The sequence below is a fragment of the Colias philodice genome, chromosome 25 (genome assembly GCF_061535455.1).
Source record: "Colias philodice isolate Cphi_HAF_F1 chromosome 25, ilColPhil1 Martin Lab GWU primary, whole genome shotgun sequence".
NCBI lineage: Eukaryota > Metazoa > Arthropoda > Insecta > Lepidoptera > Pieridae > Colias > Colias philodice.
The window spans coordinates 1,330,905-1,354,630 of record NC_143110.1 but is presented as its reverse complement, the minus strand read 5'-3'; the positions used below and the strand labels follow the sequence as shown (position 1 = coordinate 1,354,630).

Here is a 23,726-nt window from a genome sequence, read left to right as displayed (position 1 = left end):
TGCATCACACTGTTTTTCAGGACCTAGACGCGGACAGTAAAGATAATATTTTTTGTTATATTGATGACGTCATAATAGCTTCATCAAATGAAAGCGAACACCGTAGACATTTAGAATCATTGTTTAAGCAATTTAGCAAATATAATATAACCATTAATTTAGCGAAATGTACGTTTGGGAAAACGGAAATCGACTTTGTTGGTTATCATGTTACGTCAGATGGTATTCGCCCGCTTGATGATAAAGTAAAAGCTATTAATGAATTTCCTAGGCCCGAAAACATCGAACAATCACGTCGGGGTCACCAATGTAGGGGCTTATTATGTGCGGGTGTAATAAAAGATGAATAACTACGCAAAGGTTATATTTCGTTAACTACATATATATATTCGTATGTAATTAATATTCGACCTATGCGTCCCACCCGCGTCCCGACAAGCCCTTAACTAACTGTGCATAACGCACAAACTGTTTATATACGGGTTACCGTGTGAACCTATGGTGGGAACTTTCTTAGTAGGTACTACACTTGAAATATTTCGGTAACTCGTAAATTGGCTTGTCGTCGCTACAAATCTAACTGTAAGTAAGTCCTTAACAACTTTACCAGAGGCTGTCAATCTTAACATAGCCTATATTTAAGTACAATTATCACTTCAACTTAATTATGTATCACTAAGTTAATATATGCTTTCATAAATATGTATGTATGTTTATCATATAACCACGAGTGCTTTAATCGAAACACGGATATTTATGTTTAGTATAATTATTATTGTTTTTGCTCTCTTGCATAAAAATATCCTTTTAACATAATATTTAAATTAAATAATATGACATTCCTATATTATATTATATTAAACTAGTTGATGCCCGCGACTTTATGCGCGCTGAAATTTTTGCAATAATAAGGCACAATTTAATACTATGAATTAACGAATAAAATAAATCTTATTTGATCCTTATAAAAATATATTAGATTTATCCGTTTCGGGCAATAGCCTCAACAAGAGGGGTTTCAATTTTTGTTTACAGTTGTTGTACCTATATCTACATGTACAACAGCACTTGTACGCATTGTAAGATGGATAAATATATAATATATATAAATAATAATATTTCTTTCTTTATAAAGTTTATTTATTATCACATATTTCACAGACAAGCCAACTGCGCAAAATATAAAAATGTACTTACACAGGTGCTCTTTATCTTTGCATAGTAGGAAAATTAAAAAGAATATTAACTACATAAGTATTATAATAAAATATTTTCATATATTAAGTTTAAATTTTAAAATATTTAACAAACTTACAAAAAGCTTCTATTTTTCAACGTTTGAACTATTTTCAAACTATAACCGTATTAAATATTAATGTTCTAAATACTTTAATAATTTATTACGCGTGTTTGTTTCTCATTCATTCAAAACCATTCAACCAAATTCAGAGGAAACTTTGCAAAGATAAATCTGGAAAATAGTTCCTTACTTTTATTATTAGTTATTACTCGATCGAAACCTAGCACACAGCTAGTTAAAAAAATCCAAAAAATTCCCCTGGCTTTGTCGGTTAGCGTTAAAAATATATTCATTAATTCTAAACTTAACACGGCCATATTTAAATGCATAATAATAATAAGACAATTACATTAATTCATCTGTTTTGTAAACATGCCGCGTAATCACGATAGTGGAGTCCATTTTACTTTTAAATGAACCCTTTGGCGAGTTTGAATATGTTGAGCGGGGTAAAGGAATATCTTATTGTTATAGAAACTACAATAAATACTAGTCTAGAATTACTAGAATAGAATTTCACATTTTTGTAAAAACTTAATTTAGGTACGTAAGATTGCTTTAACAAATTGAGATAATTTATGTTTAAATTTCATCGAAATCGGTCAAGTGTTGTGTCGTTGTTTGACAGACAGACTCACATCCATTACCAATTATTTCTAGACAGTTACTATTTTACTATGTACCTACCGAATATAAATTTTAATATTTGAACGTACCTTGTTAAATTTTAAACATTTAAAAATATTAATAAATCTTCTCTTACTCCTGCAAAAAGTTTTATTTTAACGATTAAACTCTTACGATTAGGGTAATTAGTTTATAACTTATATACTAGCGTTCCACCCCGGCTTCGCCCGTGGTACATATTTCGCAATAAAGGGTAGCCTATGTTCTTTCTCAGGGTCTAAAGATTGTCTGTGCCAAATTTCATCAAAATCGGTCCAGTAGTTTTTGCGTGAAAACCATACATACAAACCTTTCCTCTTTATAATATTAGTATATAGATATATCCCGACTTCTGTGTTAAATCATAGTCCTTTTTATCCCAGTTTAACACTGCATACAAGTAAAACCAGTACGAACTAATATAGCTACATTCAGTACAATTATAATTATTGATACAAATATTACAATTATCATAATATTAAGCGCCAGTCGCAATGTATTTAAAGTCCCTGATAGCCAATTAAACTGTCTTTTTAACTGACAGCTAAACAGATCATATTATCCAGAAGCTGTAAAACTAACCATAACACTATCTCTACTAATATTATAAAGCTCAACAGTTTGTTTGTTTAAACACGCTTATCTCAGGAACTACGGATCCGATTTCAAAAATTATTTCACTGTTAGATAGTCCATTTATCGAGTAAGGTTATAGCGCATATATCATCATGCTAAGACTAACAGGAGCGGTGCAATGCGCGTAAAACCGCGGGGCACGGCTAGTTAAATATTATTCCACAAACACTGGCACAATAGTAATTGTAAAAGCAAATGTTTTGTCTCTGTTAAGGCCTGGCGTCTAGACGGCCTAGAATACGATCCCTTGACCTAAAGCCTATTTGATAAGGCTATTTGATTATTTAATCTATAATAATAATGCGATAACTATTGCACTTATTATTACCTCACGATCTATTGTAACACATATAAGATAAAATGTAATATTTATAAATAACTTTTTTTACGGTTAAGCAACGGTTAAGTTAGTCATTAATCATTATGAATTAACTTTTTCGCTTTAGAATTTAGATGCACATGCAAGGGAATTTTCCCGCCAAAATGATTCATGTTCTCTACATGAAAACTCTATTAACTTTAATACATCAGCATAAATGAAACTTCGCTGTTTTTAGGTGTAATTTTTTTCATTGCAAATGAAATCAAAACCGCCTCATAGGTACTCGAAGAAAATCCTACAACATTTTTTTTTACATTTTTTTTCTAAAAATTATGAAAACTTGCCCACTATCGGCATATTACCACAGATGACAAACTAAGTATTACTTATTACCTACATCACACATACAATGACGTCACGCCATTACATAACTCAAGTTCACACTGTATGCCCATATAAGGCGACGCGATCGCCGCCCACTCATCAGACAATACTCGTATATTTTTTGTATTATTATCGTAAAATATCGTAGTTGTTTACCTTTAGGGACTACGCAATCGACATACATCTGGCCGTTTTAAACCTTGAATATTTCGCGCTTTCTCGAATGATTAAACAAGGATATAAAAGTGGGGTATGGGATCATGCATTACCACTAGCTGTGCTCCGCGGTTTTACCCGCAGTGCTCTGCTCCTGTTGGTCCCAGCGAGATGATATATAGCCAATAAGCCTTCCTAGATAAATGAGCTATCTAACACCGAAATAATTTTTCAAATCGGACCAGTTGTTCCTGAGATAAGCGCGTTCAAAAGAATAAACAAACTCTTCAGTTTTATAATAATAGTATAGATTATTAGATTGATTCTCTGTTAGTGCAGTGCTATGAGCATGGGTAAAAGAATGCGTTTGCACCAAAAATGTGCGAGGATATCATATCGCTTCATTATTTATTTATCTACTATTAAATAAATGATAAATTATTTCATTCATAACCCATTGAGCCCCGAACGGCCCGATCGGGCCACGACACAATAGATTTTCTATTGTGTCTGTGATTCCGGGGCCTGAGTTAATAATTTCGGTTTAAAAATGAAACGCAAACGACGACACTTAAAAATTACACAATGACACTAAGTATTAAAGGGTTCTATTGTTATCTAGGGCCCCCGAGCGCTCTGTGTATATAAATTCATTTTGCATTAAAAAAGGTAATATCCAGGAATAAGGATTGCATCACAAAGAAGGAAGTATTGGATTCACTGGAAGAATCTAATTCACGCGAGATTGTTCGAGCCATGTATCTTCATCTATGACTGCACAGTGCACTTTATCAATCACAATCATCTATTTGTAAACATCAGTTTTAAAACAACACTTATGAATAATTTTAAACTAAAATAATGAAGAATGAGTGTTCTTCACTTTGTCGCTAAATAATGCCTAAACTAATAAACATATTTCGCGCTATGGTCCCCAATTTTTTAGTTTTCTATAAACATAATGGTTTATAAAATAATACAAATAAAATATAAACAATGCATATCATATAAACCTATGAAATAAACGCGTGTGTTAATAATTAATATGTTTGTTGCTAAATTTTGCAAAAACTAATCAACTGATATTTGTTATGTTATATTATGTAGTTAGATATAAGTTACACATTATGTAAAATTAAATTGTAATATTGACATGGTTTTAAAAGAGCAACTATGGAGTTTCTTGCCGGTTCTTCTCCATAGATACTGCTTTCCGAATCGGTGGTAATTGTTAAAAATATGTAATGACGATTCGAAAGTGCTTCTAATAGAAGTCTAATCGAATAAATGAATGTTTGAGTTTGAGTTTGAGTTTTGCAATAAGAATATCTAACTTCCGCAATTCTTATTTTAGTATTTTCTACTAGTTCGGAAATCTTTTGGCACGCTCTGTAGCCTACAGTCAAACTTGATTGATTTAAACTCGAGTAGCGTTAGTTTTCTGGCACCAAATTCAATTTATTTTTCTTACAAAGTGCTCAAATTTGGTATCAAAATACAGAATTTTAAGACTTAATGAAATTCTTCAAAGTCGATGGTTTTGTATTCTTCAATATAAACCTACATACCTACTATTATTATAGAGCAGCATGCAGCTAATATTAATATTATTCTATTTTTATAACGCTGAAGGGATTTGATTGATTGAACGCACTAATCCCAGAAACTACTGGATCGAATTGCAATATTATTTGAGTGTTGAATAGTCAATTTATCGAAAGTAACCAAACACCATTACAATAATTATGTGTAAAAATTAGCTCCATTAAAAAGCACAAGACACAATTATTTTATAAAATACTATTATAAAATACCTACTAGTTACATTAAGATGCAGATCCTAACTCAGTGATCAAGATTTGCGCAACGAAAACGAAAGTACATACATACATACGGATCAATTATGTAATGTGACATTTTTGGCTTGCAAAAACTCTCGGCGTCGACGAAGATGCCTTATTGGGTGCTGCTTTCGACACAGCACGACTGGTTAAGTATTTTAAAATATGGGTTTAATGTATCGTTTTGTATATTTTGCAGTTTTTGCATTAAATATATATGTTAGGGTATATTTTGAAGTGAATTTTTATTTTATGTTTAACTAGCGGTCCGCCCCGGCTTCGCCCGTGCCCCGTGGTACCTATATGTTTACGTTTTTTTTTCATAAGAACCATCCTCGTACTTCAAGGAATAGATTCCGCAGCGCACGCGATGACAATTTTTATTAAGGAATTTTTTACACCTAGTGTTACATTATTGCATTTTTGGTAAGGGTCTCTATTCTCTATTTTTTTTGAAAATGCAATATACTGCCTGTGTTTCCCAGTGAAGATGCAGCTTTCTAATGGTGAAAGAATTTTTGAAATCTCAAATCGGTCCAGTTTATGCGTGAAAACCATACATACATAATAACAAACCCTTCCTCTTTATAATATTAGTATAGATATACTTAGAGGCATCTCAGTCAGATGTTGAGCAAAGTTTGTCGTATGTGGACGATTTGTATAATTATACATCAATATTTCTTTAAATTAATACAGACATATAACATTTACACTAGGTACTGAAAACGTTTTCAGTAGTGGGAATCGAACCCGCAACCTCCAGGTTAATAAAAAGCATACTGTAGTCATTGTTATCCTTCACATAAAACTATATTTCTGATCATTGCTCTTACCATTTCTACTGCTGCAACTCGTCAAAATCGATTCACCCATTTCCACATAACAACAGAACAAACACCCTTTCACATTCATATTATGTACCTACTAGGGAATTACCACAATTCGCAAACGTTTCGCACGCACACATACTGTTTGTATGTAGGTATGTCAGGGTCACACACGTACACTATTATCTATGTGGATAAACACCATCTATGAATTTCAATTATCCTTAATACCTTAAACGTATGTGACAGTTACACAATATTTTTTATTTTTTATTAGCATGCGGATAGAGCCTGGTATCACTACATAGTATAAAACAAAGTCGCTTATTCTGTCCCTATGTATGCTTAAATCTTTAAAACTACAGAACCGATTTTGATGTAGTTTTTTTATTAGATAGAGTAATTCAAGAGGAAGGTTTTAGTATATAATTTATTAGGTTTTAGACAAAGCGGGCGAAGTCGCGGGCGGAAAGCTAACCTATATCTGAATAATTTTGTAACGAAGGTAAATTCTAAACTCAATCTCAGCAAATAATATAATACTATACTAGAACTCTTACTCAAACTCAAATTATGAATCATAAAATTTTACATTTGCGAATTACCAATTCGTTTTCGGTTTCTACTTTCTTCTGTGAACCGACAAATTTCAAGATGTTTTCATATATTTTCTGTTAAATATAGTTATTGAAAATCCTACTTTTAATATTACAAATGCGAAAGTTTGTGAGGATGGACGTATGTGCAGATGTTGACGTATGTTTGTTACTCTTTCACGCAAATACTACTAAACCGATTACAATGAAATTTAGCACACATATAGAGGGTAACTTGGATTAACACATAGGATAGGTTTTACCCCGGAAATACCAAGGGAACGGGAACTACGGGGGTTTTTCTTTGAAAATGCGATAAATTAGATTTCTATAATTATTGATTACCATGCTATAATACTCCCCGTGGTATATATATATTTTGTTTTAAATTAAACTTTGTTTATGAAAGACTGGAAACAAATTGCTTCTCAACTTAATAACATCAATTATTTTAAATTTCAAATTATAATGTATATCTTTATCTTTTATCTTTATCTTTTTTTTATCTTTATCTTTTATCCTTCTATTTTTCACATATTTGGTTTCAAAGCAATTATAAACTAATTTCCATTCAAACAACGGCAAATTACGTAATTGTAGGTCGTATTCAAATACATAAGATTCACAAAATAACGTGAATATAGTGCCCTTGGATGTTAAGGTTCTTCCTAACTATTCCACCAATGGGCGCCATTTTATAAACAGTGACGTCATATCTATACGCAGTGTCGTTTTTACACGCTTATAGCTTCACCTGTATTTTTGTATGGAACCGACACCTATATAGGTACATACTCGATTTTGGCCCACTTTAAACGGATAGACGTAATCTGTGGACGTAATTCATACTTTGTACACTTTTCGATCGGTGACAAAACACAATCAAGCTATTTTTTTACTATTGATTAAAAAGTGACGTCTAATACCTATCGATATAGGTATATATTTAAATATGCAGTGGGTCGTGTTTTATACAATGAAATTATAAGTAAGGCGTAGATAGTTTACCAAACAACATCGATCGATCTTCAAAAAGTGCACACGCACATACGGCAAAGTTCTCTCCATGAATCGCGATGACCATATATCAGTGTTATCATACTGTAATGTTATTGCTACGTAAAATGTCATAAACAAAAACAAAAACGCAATCTGAACATCTAATATTGCATACAAACAAATATAATATGCAATCTAGTCATCAATCATTAGAAAACTTTTTAAAAGTGAAATAAATAAAACATTACGTAACAAAATCAATATTACACTAGGTAATGCTTATCAAATTCATATATAGTCAAATAATTGGCCAGATCTAGAGGTCATATGGATTAGCGGAGCAAATGTCACTTGCTCACCTAATTAGCCACTGATGTTCATTGAAGGTTTAAATCGAATTGAAAAATGTTTGTCAATTTGAACATGTTGTATTCACTTTGATGGAGTAATAAAAAAAAACTATCGCGTAATATATCGTAATAGATTATTGTAAAATAAAAAAAAAAGTTCTTACGGACGTATTTCTGTTTTGATTCCACGTATCGCGATGATATATGAAAAGTTGGTTTCGTATTAAATCGTCAATTTATAACATAGGTAATAATATGTAAGTAGCCATATTTTATTTTGTGTTTTATTCACAAAGTTATTCTTGTTATGTCAAATCTGTACTATTAACTATTCTGTGGTCGAATGTAGCAATCACATTTTTCGTAACTACCCCACATTTTATATTGTCATCGTCAAACTATAAACCATCCTATACATCTTAATTCACACACAATCATTGCTGGCAGATCTTTTAAAATTATCTCTAATTTCATATGCCTTAACAGGTAGGATATGACTGGACTCCATGTTTGTGGAAGATGTTTGAATTATTTGTCCTTTAAAGCATATTTAATATTCTATCACCTAAAACTTACTTGGAAGTGCAGGATGATCGTCCATATCAATCCCAAGGTGAGCTTCGGGTTCCCATCCACGATGTCTTCAGCTCTGATGTTGACCAGCTTGATCTTCTTGTAGCGGAGGAAGTCCAGCGCCATCTGGACGTTTTGCAGCATGTGGAATCGCATCCGACCTCGCTCCCGCGGCTGCAAAATTATTTATGTTAATGTTAGAATATTTATTTTAATCTATACAAATATATACCTCATATGTATATGGTAATAAATAAAGTAAATATTAGTTTTTTTGTGCTTGTTACTCTTGATTGAACCGATTGCAATGAAATTTGGTATACATAATAGGTAGTTGAAGATACAGAATAAGGCATAATATGTTGCTTTATATCCTGGAAATCCCACAGTAACGGGAACTATGTTGTTTTTTCTTTGAAAATACTAGTCTAGGTCCTAGGAAATCCAGTATGTTATAGATTACTAGCTTTCCGCCTGCGGCTTCGCCCGCGTTTTCAGAGAAAAACCCGTCCCCGTAGGATTTCCGGGATAAAACCTATCCTATGTCCTTTCTCGGGTATCAAAATATCTCTATACCAAATTTCATGCAAATTGGTTTAGTAGTTCAGGCGAGATTGAGTAACAGACAGACAGACAGAGTTACTTTCGCATTTATAATATTAGTATGGATTATCATTTATCAAGCTAAGACCAATAGGAGCGGGGGAAAAGCGGGTAAAATTGCGAAGCTATAGTAAGAAATAACATATAAAGAGATTGTATATTATATGAATGATATGATGTCATTATATTCGTTTTAATTGTGATACTTTGTATCGCAGATTATAATTGTATTCGAAGAAAATAAATAATATCTAAAATCATAGGTAATCAACCGTACAATTTTCAATTAAAATACATAGTAGTATTAGTAGACTAGAGTAGATAATTTTTGAAACAAAAAAAAATCGCAGTCGGATGAAACCCATTAGAAAAGGAGGGGAATATGATGAAAATATAAGGAAAAATAAATTACGGTCAATCCGAGTTCGGGAAGCGGGAGGGGGGAGCGTTTAAGAGAAAAAAATGGTCTCTCTCGATTTCCGACAAAACTACAAGTCCTACGGAAAAAAGTTCAATGGCAAAGTTGTAGGTAATACAAGGATCTACAACTTTTGTATTCACAATTTTTTCACATAACCTCAAAATTTAGGTGAAAAATTCAAAAAACCAAGTTTTTGGTTTTTTATTTTTATCTACTTCAAAATTTATTTTTTTTTCTACGAAATTTGGTGAAAACTTAGTTTATTATGTCCCAAATACACTGTAATTTATTTGATTGAAAATATTTATTTTTTCGCCTTATTTTGAATTAATACCAAAAAAACAACCTAATTTTCAATCGAAAAGTCACCCGTCAAAATATCAGCTTTTTTCAAAAACTTGGGGTGACTTTTATTCATTGAAATCTCTACTTTCATATGGCGTAAAAAAAATAAACACCACCATAGTAAATGTTCTCAGGAAATGCATACAAACAGTGTGAAAATTAGCTTTTACTAAATCAGGCACACTTCTCGAACTACCTGAAATGTTTTTATCGACATCATTTTGCTTTTGAATATGCTGTAAAATATTAAACTTAGAACAGGTAATTATTTTTCTTTTGAAATATTACCGAAAAGCCGATACAAGAGAAGATATAGAGTTCGAGAAGTGTGCCTGATTTAGTAAAAGCTCATTATCACACTGTTTGTATGCATTTCCTGAGAACATTTACTATAGTGGTGTTTATTTTTTTTACACCATATGAAAGTAGAGATTTCAATGAATAAAAGGCACCCCCAGTTTTTGAAAAAAGCTGATATTTTGACGGGTGACTTTCGATTGAAAATTAGGTTGTTTTTTTGGTATTAATTCAAAATAAGGCGAAAAAATAAATATTTTCAATCAAATAAATTACATTGTATTTGGGATATAATAGAGTAAGTTTCCACCAATTTTCGTAGAAAAACAATAAATTTTGACGTAGATAAAAATAAAAGACCAAAAACTTGGTTTTTTGAATTTTTCACCTAAATTTTGAGGTTATGTGAAAAAATTGTGAATACAAAAGTTGTAGAACTTTTAATTACCTACAACTTTGCCATTGAACTTTTTTCTGTAGGACTTGTAGTTTTGTCCGAAATCGAGAGAAACCATTTTTTTCTCTTAAAAGCTCCCCCCTCCCACTTCCCGAACTCGGATTGACCGTAATTTATTTTTCCTTTTATTTTCATCATATTCCCCTCCTTTTCTAATGGGTTTCATCCGACTGCGATTTTTTTTATCTTTTCATTATTTTTAAAGGCTTCTACCCCAGTCTATAGTGATTTCGTAGCAAAACACAAATGTACGTTTTTAATTTGTTAATTAATTCATGTTTAACATGGCTATATTTTTGGCCATTTATAACATATCATGTCAAACCACACCCTCGTAGTAGATGACTCTAAGTCATGACATTGCATTTTGTTAAAAGCCATTTGTTTCAATTACTTTCATAATAAATTATGTTTTAAGTATATTATCACGGTAGGCTAATATTATAAAGAGGATAGATTTGATTTATTGGTGGTTAGTCGGAAACGAATTGACTCGTTAAGGACAATAATTTAAATTACTATTTGAAAGATTCAACTTTACACAGTTGGTAATATAGAATCACTATATCACTACATAGTATAAATCAAAGTCGCTTTCTCTGTCCCATGTCCCTTTGTATGCTTAAATCTTTAAAACTATGCAACGGTTTTGATGCGGTTTTTTTTTAATAGATAGAGTGATTCAAGAGGAAGGTTTCAGTATATAATTTATTAGGTTTTACGCAAAGTGGGCGAAGCCGCGGGCGGTAAGCTAGTAGGGTATATTTTACTCCTATTTATCTCGGACAGAGTCGCGCAAAAAGGCTAGTTTAATAAATGATTACCTAGACCTAAATATAAATACCTAGATAGAAAGTCGTCGCGAATTTACTTGACTTTTTTTATTTTATTTAGGTACGTTTTTTTCTGTTTTCTGTGTTTTATGATAGGCTTAGTTAAAGGCACTTATTTTTATTTATATATACTTACTATACTACATACATACGGAACCCCAATATCTATCTACATTCAGCTGCCATATAAATCAAGTAGGGTACCGACAGGTGCTCGAACCCGCTACCCTTGCGGTCGAGGTGAACCGCGACACCAATTGTGTCATTGTATTTATACGCGAAATTATTTATTTCTTATTTTTTTGTCTTTTTATCGTCGTAGTTTTTGTATTACCAAACTTTCATTGTAAAATCCATTTAGTTCCATAATCAATTTATTATATTCTGTAGAAAAGAAGGTCTCTTTTGTAATATTATAATTTTGACTTTTTATTTTATAACAACCTGGTCATCATAGTAAAAACGGCAATATCTATCTAATATATTATATTATAAAGGCGAAAGTTTGTAAGGATGTATGGATGTATGGATGTATGGATGTTTGTTACTCTTTCACGTAAAAACTACTGAACCGATTACAATGAAATTTAGCACACATATAGAGGGTAACTTGGATTAACACATAGGGTAGGTTTTATCCCGGAAATCCCACGGGAACGGGAACTATGCGGGTTTTCCTTTGAAAACGCGGGCGAAGCCGCGGGCGGAAATCTAGTCCACAATAAAAACCAATGTAACAAGTCTGGTAAAAGAGGTTTAGGACCTCTTTGCCCAAATCAAATACCCATAATAAGTCTTTATACATATTATTAAGTACTAGGCGGTCCGCCCCGGCTTCGCCCGTGGTACATATTCGCAAATCGCAATCAAAGGTAGCCAATGTTCTTTCTCAGGGTCTAAAGATTATCTGTGCCAAATTTCATCAAAATCGGTCCAGCAGTTTATGCGTGAAAACCATACATACATATACATAATTACAAACCTTTCCTCTTTATAATATTAGTATAGATAATAATCTATAACATCATCGATATAAATAAATAAAGAAACTTACAAGGTGTTCGCCAGAAAGCACCTCCAGCAGGGATATGAGGTTGAGTCCATCCCGCAGGTCTTCGAACAGGTCGTTCACATGTCGGTTCACCTGCAACATCATCATCATCATCAATAACAATATAACTAGCTCCATCGACAATACAATAACAATAAAAACTTCAAAAATCAAAAATTTTTATGTTATAGACTGAAAGGCATTTTAGTGTTATAGACTGAAAATTAAAAAAAATATATGATTATAATTACAAACAACAACATCCAATGTTGTAAAACTGTATATTAAATTAAAAGACTACATAATTATCGAAACAAAATTCTTATCAACATTTTATAAAAAAATTGTTTCTTTTTAATCTTTATAAACGACCTGTGATGGGTGTTAAAATTGGTCAAAAATTATGAATTTTAAAGATCACTTAAATACAAAAAATATTATGTTGTTTGTAACATAATATGCGTAATGAAGATGGATTACAGTAACTTATGAATAATTTATTACATATAATATGTATCAACAACGACTCTAATGAATTCAAAAACAATTACAATAAATGTTTGTATTTTTCTTAGATAAAATAACTAAAAACTAAACACTCAGATACTAATTATTATACAAATAAAAAGTAAAAACACACACACGTTTAAAAAATTATGTATGTACGTTTGCACATACATAAAAGTTACAGCATTAAGGATTCTAGATGGTTGTTGGATAAGAGGAAAAGGAATTCTATTAACTATTATACACACTAATTAATACACACATTACAACAACAACAATATCAAAAAACAACAAAAAATTATACTAAAAACTAGCTGCATGCTCTATTTAGAATAGACTACAGGCCAATGTTGAAAAAGTTATGGGTGATTTGAACCGCCAAATGATTCCTTTTTATATCGCTTATAACACTATTTTTAGATCACCACCTATCTAGAACGATATAAGAGCATAAAATAAAAAGATTCTGCACTATGCCGTCACTTGTAAGCTGTCCAACTGAGTGCAGATGAGAATTCGAAAGTGCAGGTAGAGATTTTCCCCCTTGTCTCCATGATTTTTGTACGGCGTTGCGGAATAATGGATTAAAGATTGGTAAAGAATGCCGTACAAAAATATGTGACCAAAATGTACTCACTCTTACCTGTACTTTCGAATTCTCATCTGCACTCAGGTGGACAGCTTACAAGTGACGGCATAGTGGTGAATCTTATTATTTTAGGCTCCTATATCGTTCTAGATAGGTCACCTGGTGGTTCAAATGACCCATAATTTATTCAACATGGGCCTGTAGTCTAAAAGTATAATTGCAAATTCAATATAACGTACAATAATTTTATTACTATAACTTCTACAGTTAATTTAAAATGTAGATTAATTTCAATCATTATTTATTATATAAACGCGATATAATAAGGAATCTTTGATCTTATTATAATGTTCTGATAAAAAACAAAAAAGGCGGTATATTTCCAATAGGTACAAAAATAGTTTGTATTTCTCCAATATTTTTTTTTTATTTCTACTCACTTCATTATTGAAAATTTATCGAATAAACTTTACAAGTGGTATTCAGGATTATACTGCAATATAAAATCAAAATGAAAACTACAAACATTCATGATTCCTCTTCATATCGCTTATATTTTCAACAATAAACAATCAAACAAATAATGCAACACAAATCATTATACATAACTACTAAATTATTTTCTAAATACATTAAAAACCAAAAATAAATGCTAGTGAAACTACAATAAAACTTAAAAGCAATACTCATAATTCTGACGTCTATAAAATAGTAGTAAATCATAAGTAATTACAATAATGGTAGCTAAATACATACCTACTACAAATTTCTATACTATTTACAAATTACAATAAAAATTAGGTGCAATTACATCTAAATTTCAGCTGATCTTTGAATACTAAAAGTGGAATATTTGCAATGCACGTATTCCGTTTGCAATAAATACTCGATTATTTTACTCGACTGTTTAGAAATTAGAAGTGCTCTTTACTGAGAGCTATGCTCGGTATTTCTCTAAGGGACCAAGTCCGGGACGAAGTTATTCGCCAGAGAACGAAAGTCACCGACATAGCTCAACGAATTAGCAAGCTGAAGTGGCAGTGGGCTTTTTTCTTATCGATAATAATATTTTTTGTTTAAAAATAACGCTTTTGTAAACCCTACTTACAGTAATATGAGGTCTTACTTAAGTTTGAGTTAGTTCTCAAGACCAGCTGAACACACATGCGACTCACCTGTTGCGGCGGACAGCAGGGCTGGTTGTTGACGACCTCGCACACGTGCAGCCGTGTGTACGTCTGTCCGAGCAGCGTGAAATATTCAAACACCTGGGTCAGACCGCGCAATGTAACGCTTACAATTTGTTTACGTCGCTACTTATACACAATACTACACCTAGGTGATAGACGCTATCCCGCAACACGCAGCGTACCGCGAATGCATAATATTATAATGTGTGCAATTATCAACCGCATAAACGCGCGTGAATGCGTTTTCAGTGGGACTGTGCTCTTTCTATACAAACGGAGATATTTACAAGCAACTTCAGCAGGGATAGAATGTCACCAAGACAAAAGGCACGAACGACCGATCGCTTATTTTTGATTGGCCATCCAACCATCCATTAGCAATTGAAAGCCTTTAGCTGGCGATTTTTAAGCCAAACTTTCGCTCGTGTCTTTTGTTTTAAGTGACATTCTAAACCTGCAGATCAAGCATTCACGCGCTACGCTGCGTTGTGCGGTGCGGTGTGCTAATTGTCTGATACAGCTTAGTGCGTTGTTTTGTAGCGTTGCGTTTTTTTTAATAATCGAGCCGTTATATCAAAAATAGGATTAGTGATAATCATAGAAATCTAAATAACAAGACACATAGAAGTGCTTTAATGTCATAATCCGTATGAAAACCGCTGTCGCCAAAATCAACACATTCAAACCGAAAGCTAAACAGTACACACAAGTAAACTATGCCTTTTATTGGACAGCTTGATTTTAGTGAAAACTAACTTATCTATTAAATTAAGCTTTTGAATATGTATCCTAACGCACGAATTTACGGTTTATTTTAGAATAACATCCCTAAGTATATGAGACTTTTTGCTCCAATACGAACAAACGTGATAATAAGAATGGTCGACTGTGTCATTCATTGTTATTTCGATTACTATGGTGACACTCGTAATACTTGTAAATATTCTATAATTTTAAGGAAAAACGGCATTATTTCTAAAAAAAAATATTTTCCGATGAAATATTATTCCTTTATAATTATAATTACAACTTGTGGAAGAATTTCCGCAATGGGAATTGCTGAAACACACCATGTATACACTCATAGGTCTCCAGAGCAACTGAACAGTGACGAATGCACTGGTGATGTGCAAATCACCTGAGTGGCGACAAGGTCACGCACGCTTACGACTTCTAGTGTCTTGTTATTTAGATTTCTATGGTGATAATCCTTTTCAATAGTGGTTAGAAAGATCCTATATTGAATCCAGGATGAATCCATAACTCAGTAATTTTTGAACATCTAACAAACTTAATCACATCTATAATCAACGTAAATTAAAATTTTTGACATTATTAATGCATTCTTAACATAAATTTACATAATTATTCATTCATCAACTTGATAATTATCCAATAAATTGGTAAATACATTTTCATTCATCAGTTTAAAATATTTTATGAATAAACATTACATATTGAAAATAACACAGCATGCAGCTAACTAGAAATGGCAAAAAATAAATGACAAAAAGAAGGCGTGATAACAACACAATGACCTAAAATATCTTTCTTCAAAAATATATCTTTAGTCATAGACTTAAGACTTAGATAGTTAATATCTTTAGGAATTTTAGGTAGAAAAATTTACGTAAAAGATAGTTACATCACTATCAGGTAATTAAAATTATCCATTAAAATAAATAATTAAGAACTAAAGTATTTGTACGTACGTAACTTGGTCTGTAATATTTTAATATTTTAGGTCATTTTACAAAATAATTAATATTTTTAAATACAAACCTTTAAATACCTCCAGTGCTGTTCCAGAATGCGATGAAAGTAACAAAATAACAATTTGTAAGTATGTGTATGAATTAATCATTTTCAGAGGATTTAAAGCGCGATTTATTTTACACTTCTGTTTAGTATTATAAAACTACTGTATTACATTTGATGTGATTTATAATTTTATAAACCGCGTTTTAAATACCTTCAAACTTTCAAAGTCATTACATTCTAAGCATACATTTATATATAAAGTTAAACACATATACATGTACACAAGATCTTGTATTCATTGGTAAATTAATCTTCTTCTTATATATAAAAATCTTATATATAAAAATGAATCGCAAAATGTGTTGGTAAGCGCATAACTCGAGAACGGCTGAACCGATTTCGATAATTCTTTTATTATTATATTCCTTGAAGTACGAGGATGGTTCTTATGTAGAGAAAACGTAAACATGTACCACGGGCGAAGCCGGGGCGGACCGCTAGTATAATTATAAAGATGACTGAAATTTATTTATGGTAATGAGAAAATAGGTATGGTATTCTGCGCTGCGCTTTTTAAAGAAAATAACATAAAAAAGAAAGATTAGGTAAGTTACGCTTCGCTGTTTTAGGTTTCAAATTTATTCAATTATGCCAGATTTTCGAATTTATCTTGTAACTTAGTTATCTAAATATAATTATGAATTGGTACATAAAATGAAATATTTCAGTATTTAAAAACAAAGAGAACAAAACCGCGGACGTCATCTATTTTATTATTTTCTTAACAGGAATCGAGCCCAGGACACCACGGTCCTTTTAGAGGTAAAATCTTATACATAACGGTATAGGATTATCTGAGTTATGCGTGAATCATTGCTTGATTAATGCACAATAAACAGTATTGGTCCATCGAAATGTGATTAATATTAAAGCAGATAAATGTGAATATATTTATTGTAAAACTAGATGTGCAATTTCAATTATTTCTATACTAGATAGACTAGATCATTTATTATTCTGATGTATCACTATTCACTACATAGTATAAAACAAAGTCGCTTTCTCTGTCCCTATGTATGCTTAAATCTTTAACCCATTGACCACTGAGCGGCCCGATCGGACCGAGACACAATAGATTTTCTATTGTGTCTGTGATCCGAGGACTGACGGATTAAAACAGCTACGCAACGGATTTTGATGCGGTTTTTTTTAATAGATAGAGTGATTCAAGAGGAAGGTTTTAGTATATAATTTATTATGTTTTAGACAAATCGGGCGAAGCCGCGGGCGGATAGCTAGTAACCCATATAACTGTAAAGTTTCATCCAAACCCATCCAAGTTTTTTCGTGAAAACGTCCAACTATAAACCTTTTTTAATATGAACGAGGCTACTACCGAGATGTTATGGGCGCAAAGCCTATGTGCACATCCAGACTATAATTTCTGCACCAAATTTCATATAGATCCGATCACACGTGTATTTGCATTAAATATAATCAAACATACATGCATACATTCTTATAAACTTTCTCGTCTATATATATAAAAATTAAACCCGTTTCGCGTTGTCACGGCATCACGTGTGAACGGGTGGACCAATTTCGATAATTCTTTTTTTACTATATTCCTTGAAGTACGAGGATGGTTCTTATGTAGAAAATGTAAATATGTACCACTGGCGAAGCCGGGGCAGATCGCTAGTTTATAATATTAGTATTTACTAGTAGACTATCTACCATATGATTTTAACGTGGGCACACACCACCATAGTCAATGATGACACCTACTGCCTGACATCACTATTTGCATGTCATGCCATTTGCGCAGTTTACTTGAGCTGGACGTTGGCGGTCCATTGATTTATGACTTGTCTAATTTTATTGGGACCTTGGAGTAAGGTCACTGCCATATGTGTATCATGGTATATGAAAATGATGGTATTGAGTAGATACTGTTTATTTTATGGGCATTTTATGAAGCGATGATTTTATAATTTTTTAAATCCCTTGTTTAACAAGTATCGAGTCTTTTTATTCACTTTAGGTTTCAATCAAAGAGGAATAGTGTGTATGTGTATATAGCCTACTTATATATATATATATATAACCTATATACTATAGGTATAAATACTTCATTATTTACTTTTTTCACACCTTTGCGTTTTATGGATTCGATAACTTTCTACATAGAAATTAAAGTTTGTAAGAAAAGGTGTGGTTTGATTAATTTACTGTTAATGATAAAAATATTCATATTTGGCCAATAATTCGTAATCATAGAAGTATATTTATAGACCACTGAAAACAAAATAATATATTCAAATACGAAATTTTACACAAACACCTAATATGTCATACGTTTTCCTTTGAATCACCTACGGACCTTTTCACATCCTGAACCAAAATCCACTTAATCATCCGAACATCATTGGAATTCAGAGAACCATCTAGAAGGAAGGTTACCACATCGCAAGATGACTAAGCCGGGTAACCTAAACATGCCTGTCCAGTGACTCAGAGGTTCTGAAATCTGCAATAACATATTTGTTGAGGTTCACATACACATCTTTAAACTTCCACATCCTGAACCAAAATCCAACCAATCATACAAACATCATTGAAACACAGACTTCCATCTAGAAGGACAGTTCTTTGGTATCATTATTATGATATACTAGCGGTCTGCCCCGGCTTCGCCCGTAGTACATATTTACGTTTTCTCTACGTAAGAACCATCCTCGCACTTCAAGGAATATAATTAATTAATTATAATTCATTAAAAAATTAGGAATTATCGAAATCGGTCCACCCGTTCACACGTGATGCCGTGACAACGCGAAACGGGTTTCATTTCCATATGTATAGATGTAGTTACATATTATGAAAAATAAAAAGTAATATTGTCATGATTTTAAAAGAGCACCTATGGAGATTCTTGCCGGTTCATCTCCATGGATAGGTACTGCTTTCCGAATCGGTAGTTGTAAAACAATGTTATGATGATTGAAAACTGCTTCTAGAAGATGTCCTATAGAATAAATAGATGATTGAGTTAAGGTAAACTCAGTTACCACATCGCGAGATGACTAAACCGTAACCTAAACATGCCTGCGTGACTCAGGGTCTGCAATATGCAATAACATCCTTTGTTGAGGTTCAAACATATTGCAATCTGATATCGCTGTTTGGATAGGGTTCAATGACATGGGAATTTGTTAAAGGGAATAATGATACAGGGTGTAAGAATAAAGGTAGCATAAATATAATATAAAAAAATGAACTTGGAAACAAAACGTGCGTAAAAATTACTTTTTAATATTTAAATTGATGTTCCATTTTTGATAAAATGATCACAAATGTAAAGCAGTATTTGGTATAGAGTAGGTTTAATAAATAACTAAAAATTTCTTATTTATATCGTACCCATATCGTACCATTTCTTCAGCCAGTAACTATTTGGTTTATTGCAAGAAAGAAATTTTATAAGGATCAGGATTCACGACGAAGTTCAAACACTCCGCGGATGTATTCTATTATGATTCTAATTGAATAAATATAATATGTTTGAGTTTTATTTTTATTATAGTCTTATTTGCACTTTGATGTGTTCATTACATAGTGCCCTATATTATTTAGGTCACAATATTTTGTATTCTCAAAGCACCACAGATAACTTCAAACACACAATAAACAGTCATGTAACCGGGTCACCAAGTACCTACACTTTCTTAAAGAGCTCTCTGAATCATCGATAAAGAAGTCGTTGTTTAATGACATCGTCGATTAATTAACCGTCTTGGAATGCAAAATATACAGATAAACGTATTTTGTTTCGTTATAGAGACGACTGTTTATAATAAGCTTATGACTGCAGTTAGTGATATTAATGCATTACTTCTAATAGTAAAACAAGAAGTTAGCTAAATTATCCTCATATCAGCAGCTACTGATAGAAAAAACACCATCAAAATTGGTTAATAATAGAGACAGACAAGAAATAAACTACATTTATTTTTATTCTCTTTTGCCAAAAGTATCGAATTACCTATACAAAGCTGCTAATTCGACATTCCAAATAAACCAATTTCTTAAATTATCTCGTTTCATCACCATCGTATAAAATTATACGTTTTAATTTTGAGGATTTATTTGTATGCCAGCACAATAAAGTGTAAATAAATAAAAGACGTGTGTCACTCGGGGACTGCCGCGGTAAAGCTATTGCATAGCATGCCTTCAAGCCACACCTCCGAGCCCGTCGGAGTTTGGAGCGTGAGGTTTTTTCGCTACGGAATTTCTCGATTCGGTCGCCGCGCTCAAGGCCCGCGATAGAAGTTATGCAATAGCTTAAAATTATAATTTCACACCCCCTAAAGTCTAAGCCACCTAACAAATCCAGCCCTTCCAGAGTCAAGATATGTACAGGTACTTCTTGTACCTTTTTCATTGTAATGTGTATGTGTTCTATTGCATATTATAACATCGTGACCACGACAGCACCTAAACCCTAATAATCATGCACTCCTTCACAACTCACGCGCAGCTCGATCAATCACAAATCACTGTTGACAGGTCATTGAACATTGCATTGTTATAATATAGTCATGTCTCGTATGCAATCGATGAAATGCATCTTAATTGGCAGGTTTGTTGTGCAAAAACTACTGAAGCGAATTTGGTGAAATTTTAGGGGCTGATAGATGATGGGATTTATAACGCTAAGAAGATTTGTTACGTTAAACTACTAAACCGATTAAATATGTATCGGTTTATTTTTTATTAATTCCGGTATAACATTTCATTTTAAAATTTACCACGAATGCTCAATACTTTTTAAATTATTATCGAGATCATATTGATAAGCTTTTAAAATAATTCCATTGAAATCTCAAAAGCTGTAACTTGCCCAAGGGTTTTAAACATATTATACGAGTAAAAACCTCGCAGTACTCCAATAATTATGGAAACACGAATTTATATGTCTGTCCATATATACACACAAAACCGCTGATTCACCGTTCGGTGTTACTTTGATTGTTATTTATTAACACCGTAAACAATGCAATATAAAATTAAATATAAATTGTTTATGTCTGTGCATTGAAATATGGCGATATATTCAGGTCACGTCTTGATAAGGTGAATGTATTTCTTTTTTGCACTGACTGACTGACCTTACTTATCCTCTGTTTGAATTGAAACTGCTGCACCGATTTTTATATTACTTTCAACTACGAATCTATTAGGATCTAATCTATGTTTTATAATCTATACTAATATTATAAAGCTGTAGAGTTTGTTTGAACGCGCTAATCTCAGGAACTACTGGTCCGATTTGAAAAATTATTTCGGTGTTAGATAGCCGATTGCATTTATCGAGGAAGGTTATAGGCTATAATATCATCACGCTAAGACCAACAGATGCGGAGCAATGCGGGTGAAACCGCGGAGCGCAACTAGTGGATTATAAGCTTTATGTTTTAAGCTACCTTTCAAAAGCACGAATACACAAGTAGGTATCAACTTTTACAACTAATTAATAGTTTTTTAATGTACGTACAGAATACCATACCTATATTATTTTTTTATATCAAAACATTACAATTCCTTGTAACATAGTTAAAATTAAATTTCAGCAGCCATATATAACAATTCTCGTTTCCATTAATTGGTTCAATTATTGTAACAATGAAATAAATAACAACACAATTCATTAATATACAAAATTCTCACCTTTTTCAAGTGTTTGTTGACCCATTTCGTGAACGTTTTCTTTTGTATCGCATCCCGTTCATCTGAAATAAATAATTACACATTAAATATAGTTATAATAATTATTTTCGACACAATGATCAAAATTTCAATCGAATTTTACAATGGCATCGTTTCAATATAAAAGCCCTTTTTATATGAAACATATTTTATTGAACGCATACATTGAAATCATAAAATCCAGACAATCTTACATTCGTAACTAAACCACGACCTTTGTATGTTTTATAGCATTTAAATGAGAAAAAAATCTCATTTATAAACTACAGCCTTAAAATTGTAACTGAATATCTGCGCTTTTGTATGTTTATATATGTGTGTTGTGTGTGTACACGTACACATATATAATACATATCATAATCAAAATCAACACACACTAAAACAACCGTCTCAAAAAATCTTGACAACAGCGCACGCGCAACTTTTTCAATGACTAATACAAATGTTTACGGGTGAACGAACCTAGATCGATCCGCTTATCTAGACTCAAATAGATATAGAGAATAGGTATGTCTGTCCGTGCCAACTATTTTCGGCACGGAAGTAATTTCGCGTGAGAAATGTAAAGTATGGAAAAATGCGGAAAAATTTTAGAGCACGGGACGAAAAATTGGTCGCTAAATAGGACATTATTTATGGGGCATGGGACGTAGGTATATTATATAATTATTGATGTACTGTTTCGTTTTGGTAGATATTCGAATTTCGAAGGTTCGATTAAGTAATGTAGGTCAAACAGTTGTTGTAAAGCTCAGCATTGATAGAAAAAAACAAGTTTAATTAATTTTTTAAGCTATTGTTTTATTCTAGAGATCAATATAATCCAGAAAAATCGAGAATTTTTGACCGCATATTTGAAAAATAAATTTCAAGATAAAACGATTATTAAGTCATTCTACATTAATCAGTCATTCATAAAAAAAGTGTGTGCGTGTAACCTTTACGCGCGATTGAAGTAAAACTTCTTTGGCGTTGACGACATATATCACTGAAATGATTAAATATTAACTTAAATAAATAAATATTATATTATAATTTAATTATATTTATTATTCATGTGCTTTACAAAGATTATTTAAATGTTATATTAATATTATTCATTCGAAACAGGTAATTGAATGTCATAATAATTTCTTACGTACGAAATTATAGGTTTGTGGTAACTATAATGTGAAACATAAATTTTACTCTCTAAATTTGCTACTTTTCTTGAAAATACAGCATCTATCGTTGTACCGAAACGCGTT

The 23,726-nt window shown here is 32.1% G+C and overlaps 1 protein-coding gene across 2 annotated transcripts in view; it reads right to left on the bottom strand.

Annotated features, from left to right (window-relative positions):
• shot (dystonin-like protein short stop) overlaps positions 1 to 23,726 on the bottom strand; it is a 300,260-nt gene that overhangs the window by 167,219 nt on the left and 109,315 nt on the right. For both annotated transcript variants that reach the window (XM_089710553.1, XM_089710550.1), the window contains 3 exons: positions 22,441 to 22,502; positions 12,664 to 12,753; positions 8,657 to 8,827 (listed from right to left, as the gene is read on the bottom strand). In XM_089710553.1, the coding sequence (XP_089566679.1) occupies positions 8,657 to 8,827; positions 12,664 to 12,753; positions 22,441 to 22,502 (323 nt within the window). The remainder of the gene's footprint in view (positions 1 to 8,656; positions 8,828 to 12,663; positions 12,754 to 22,440; positions 22,503 to 23,726) is intronic.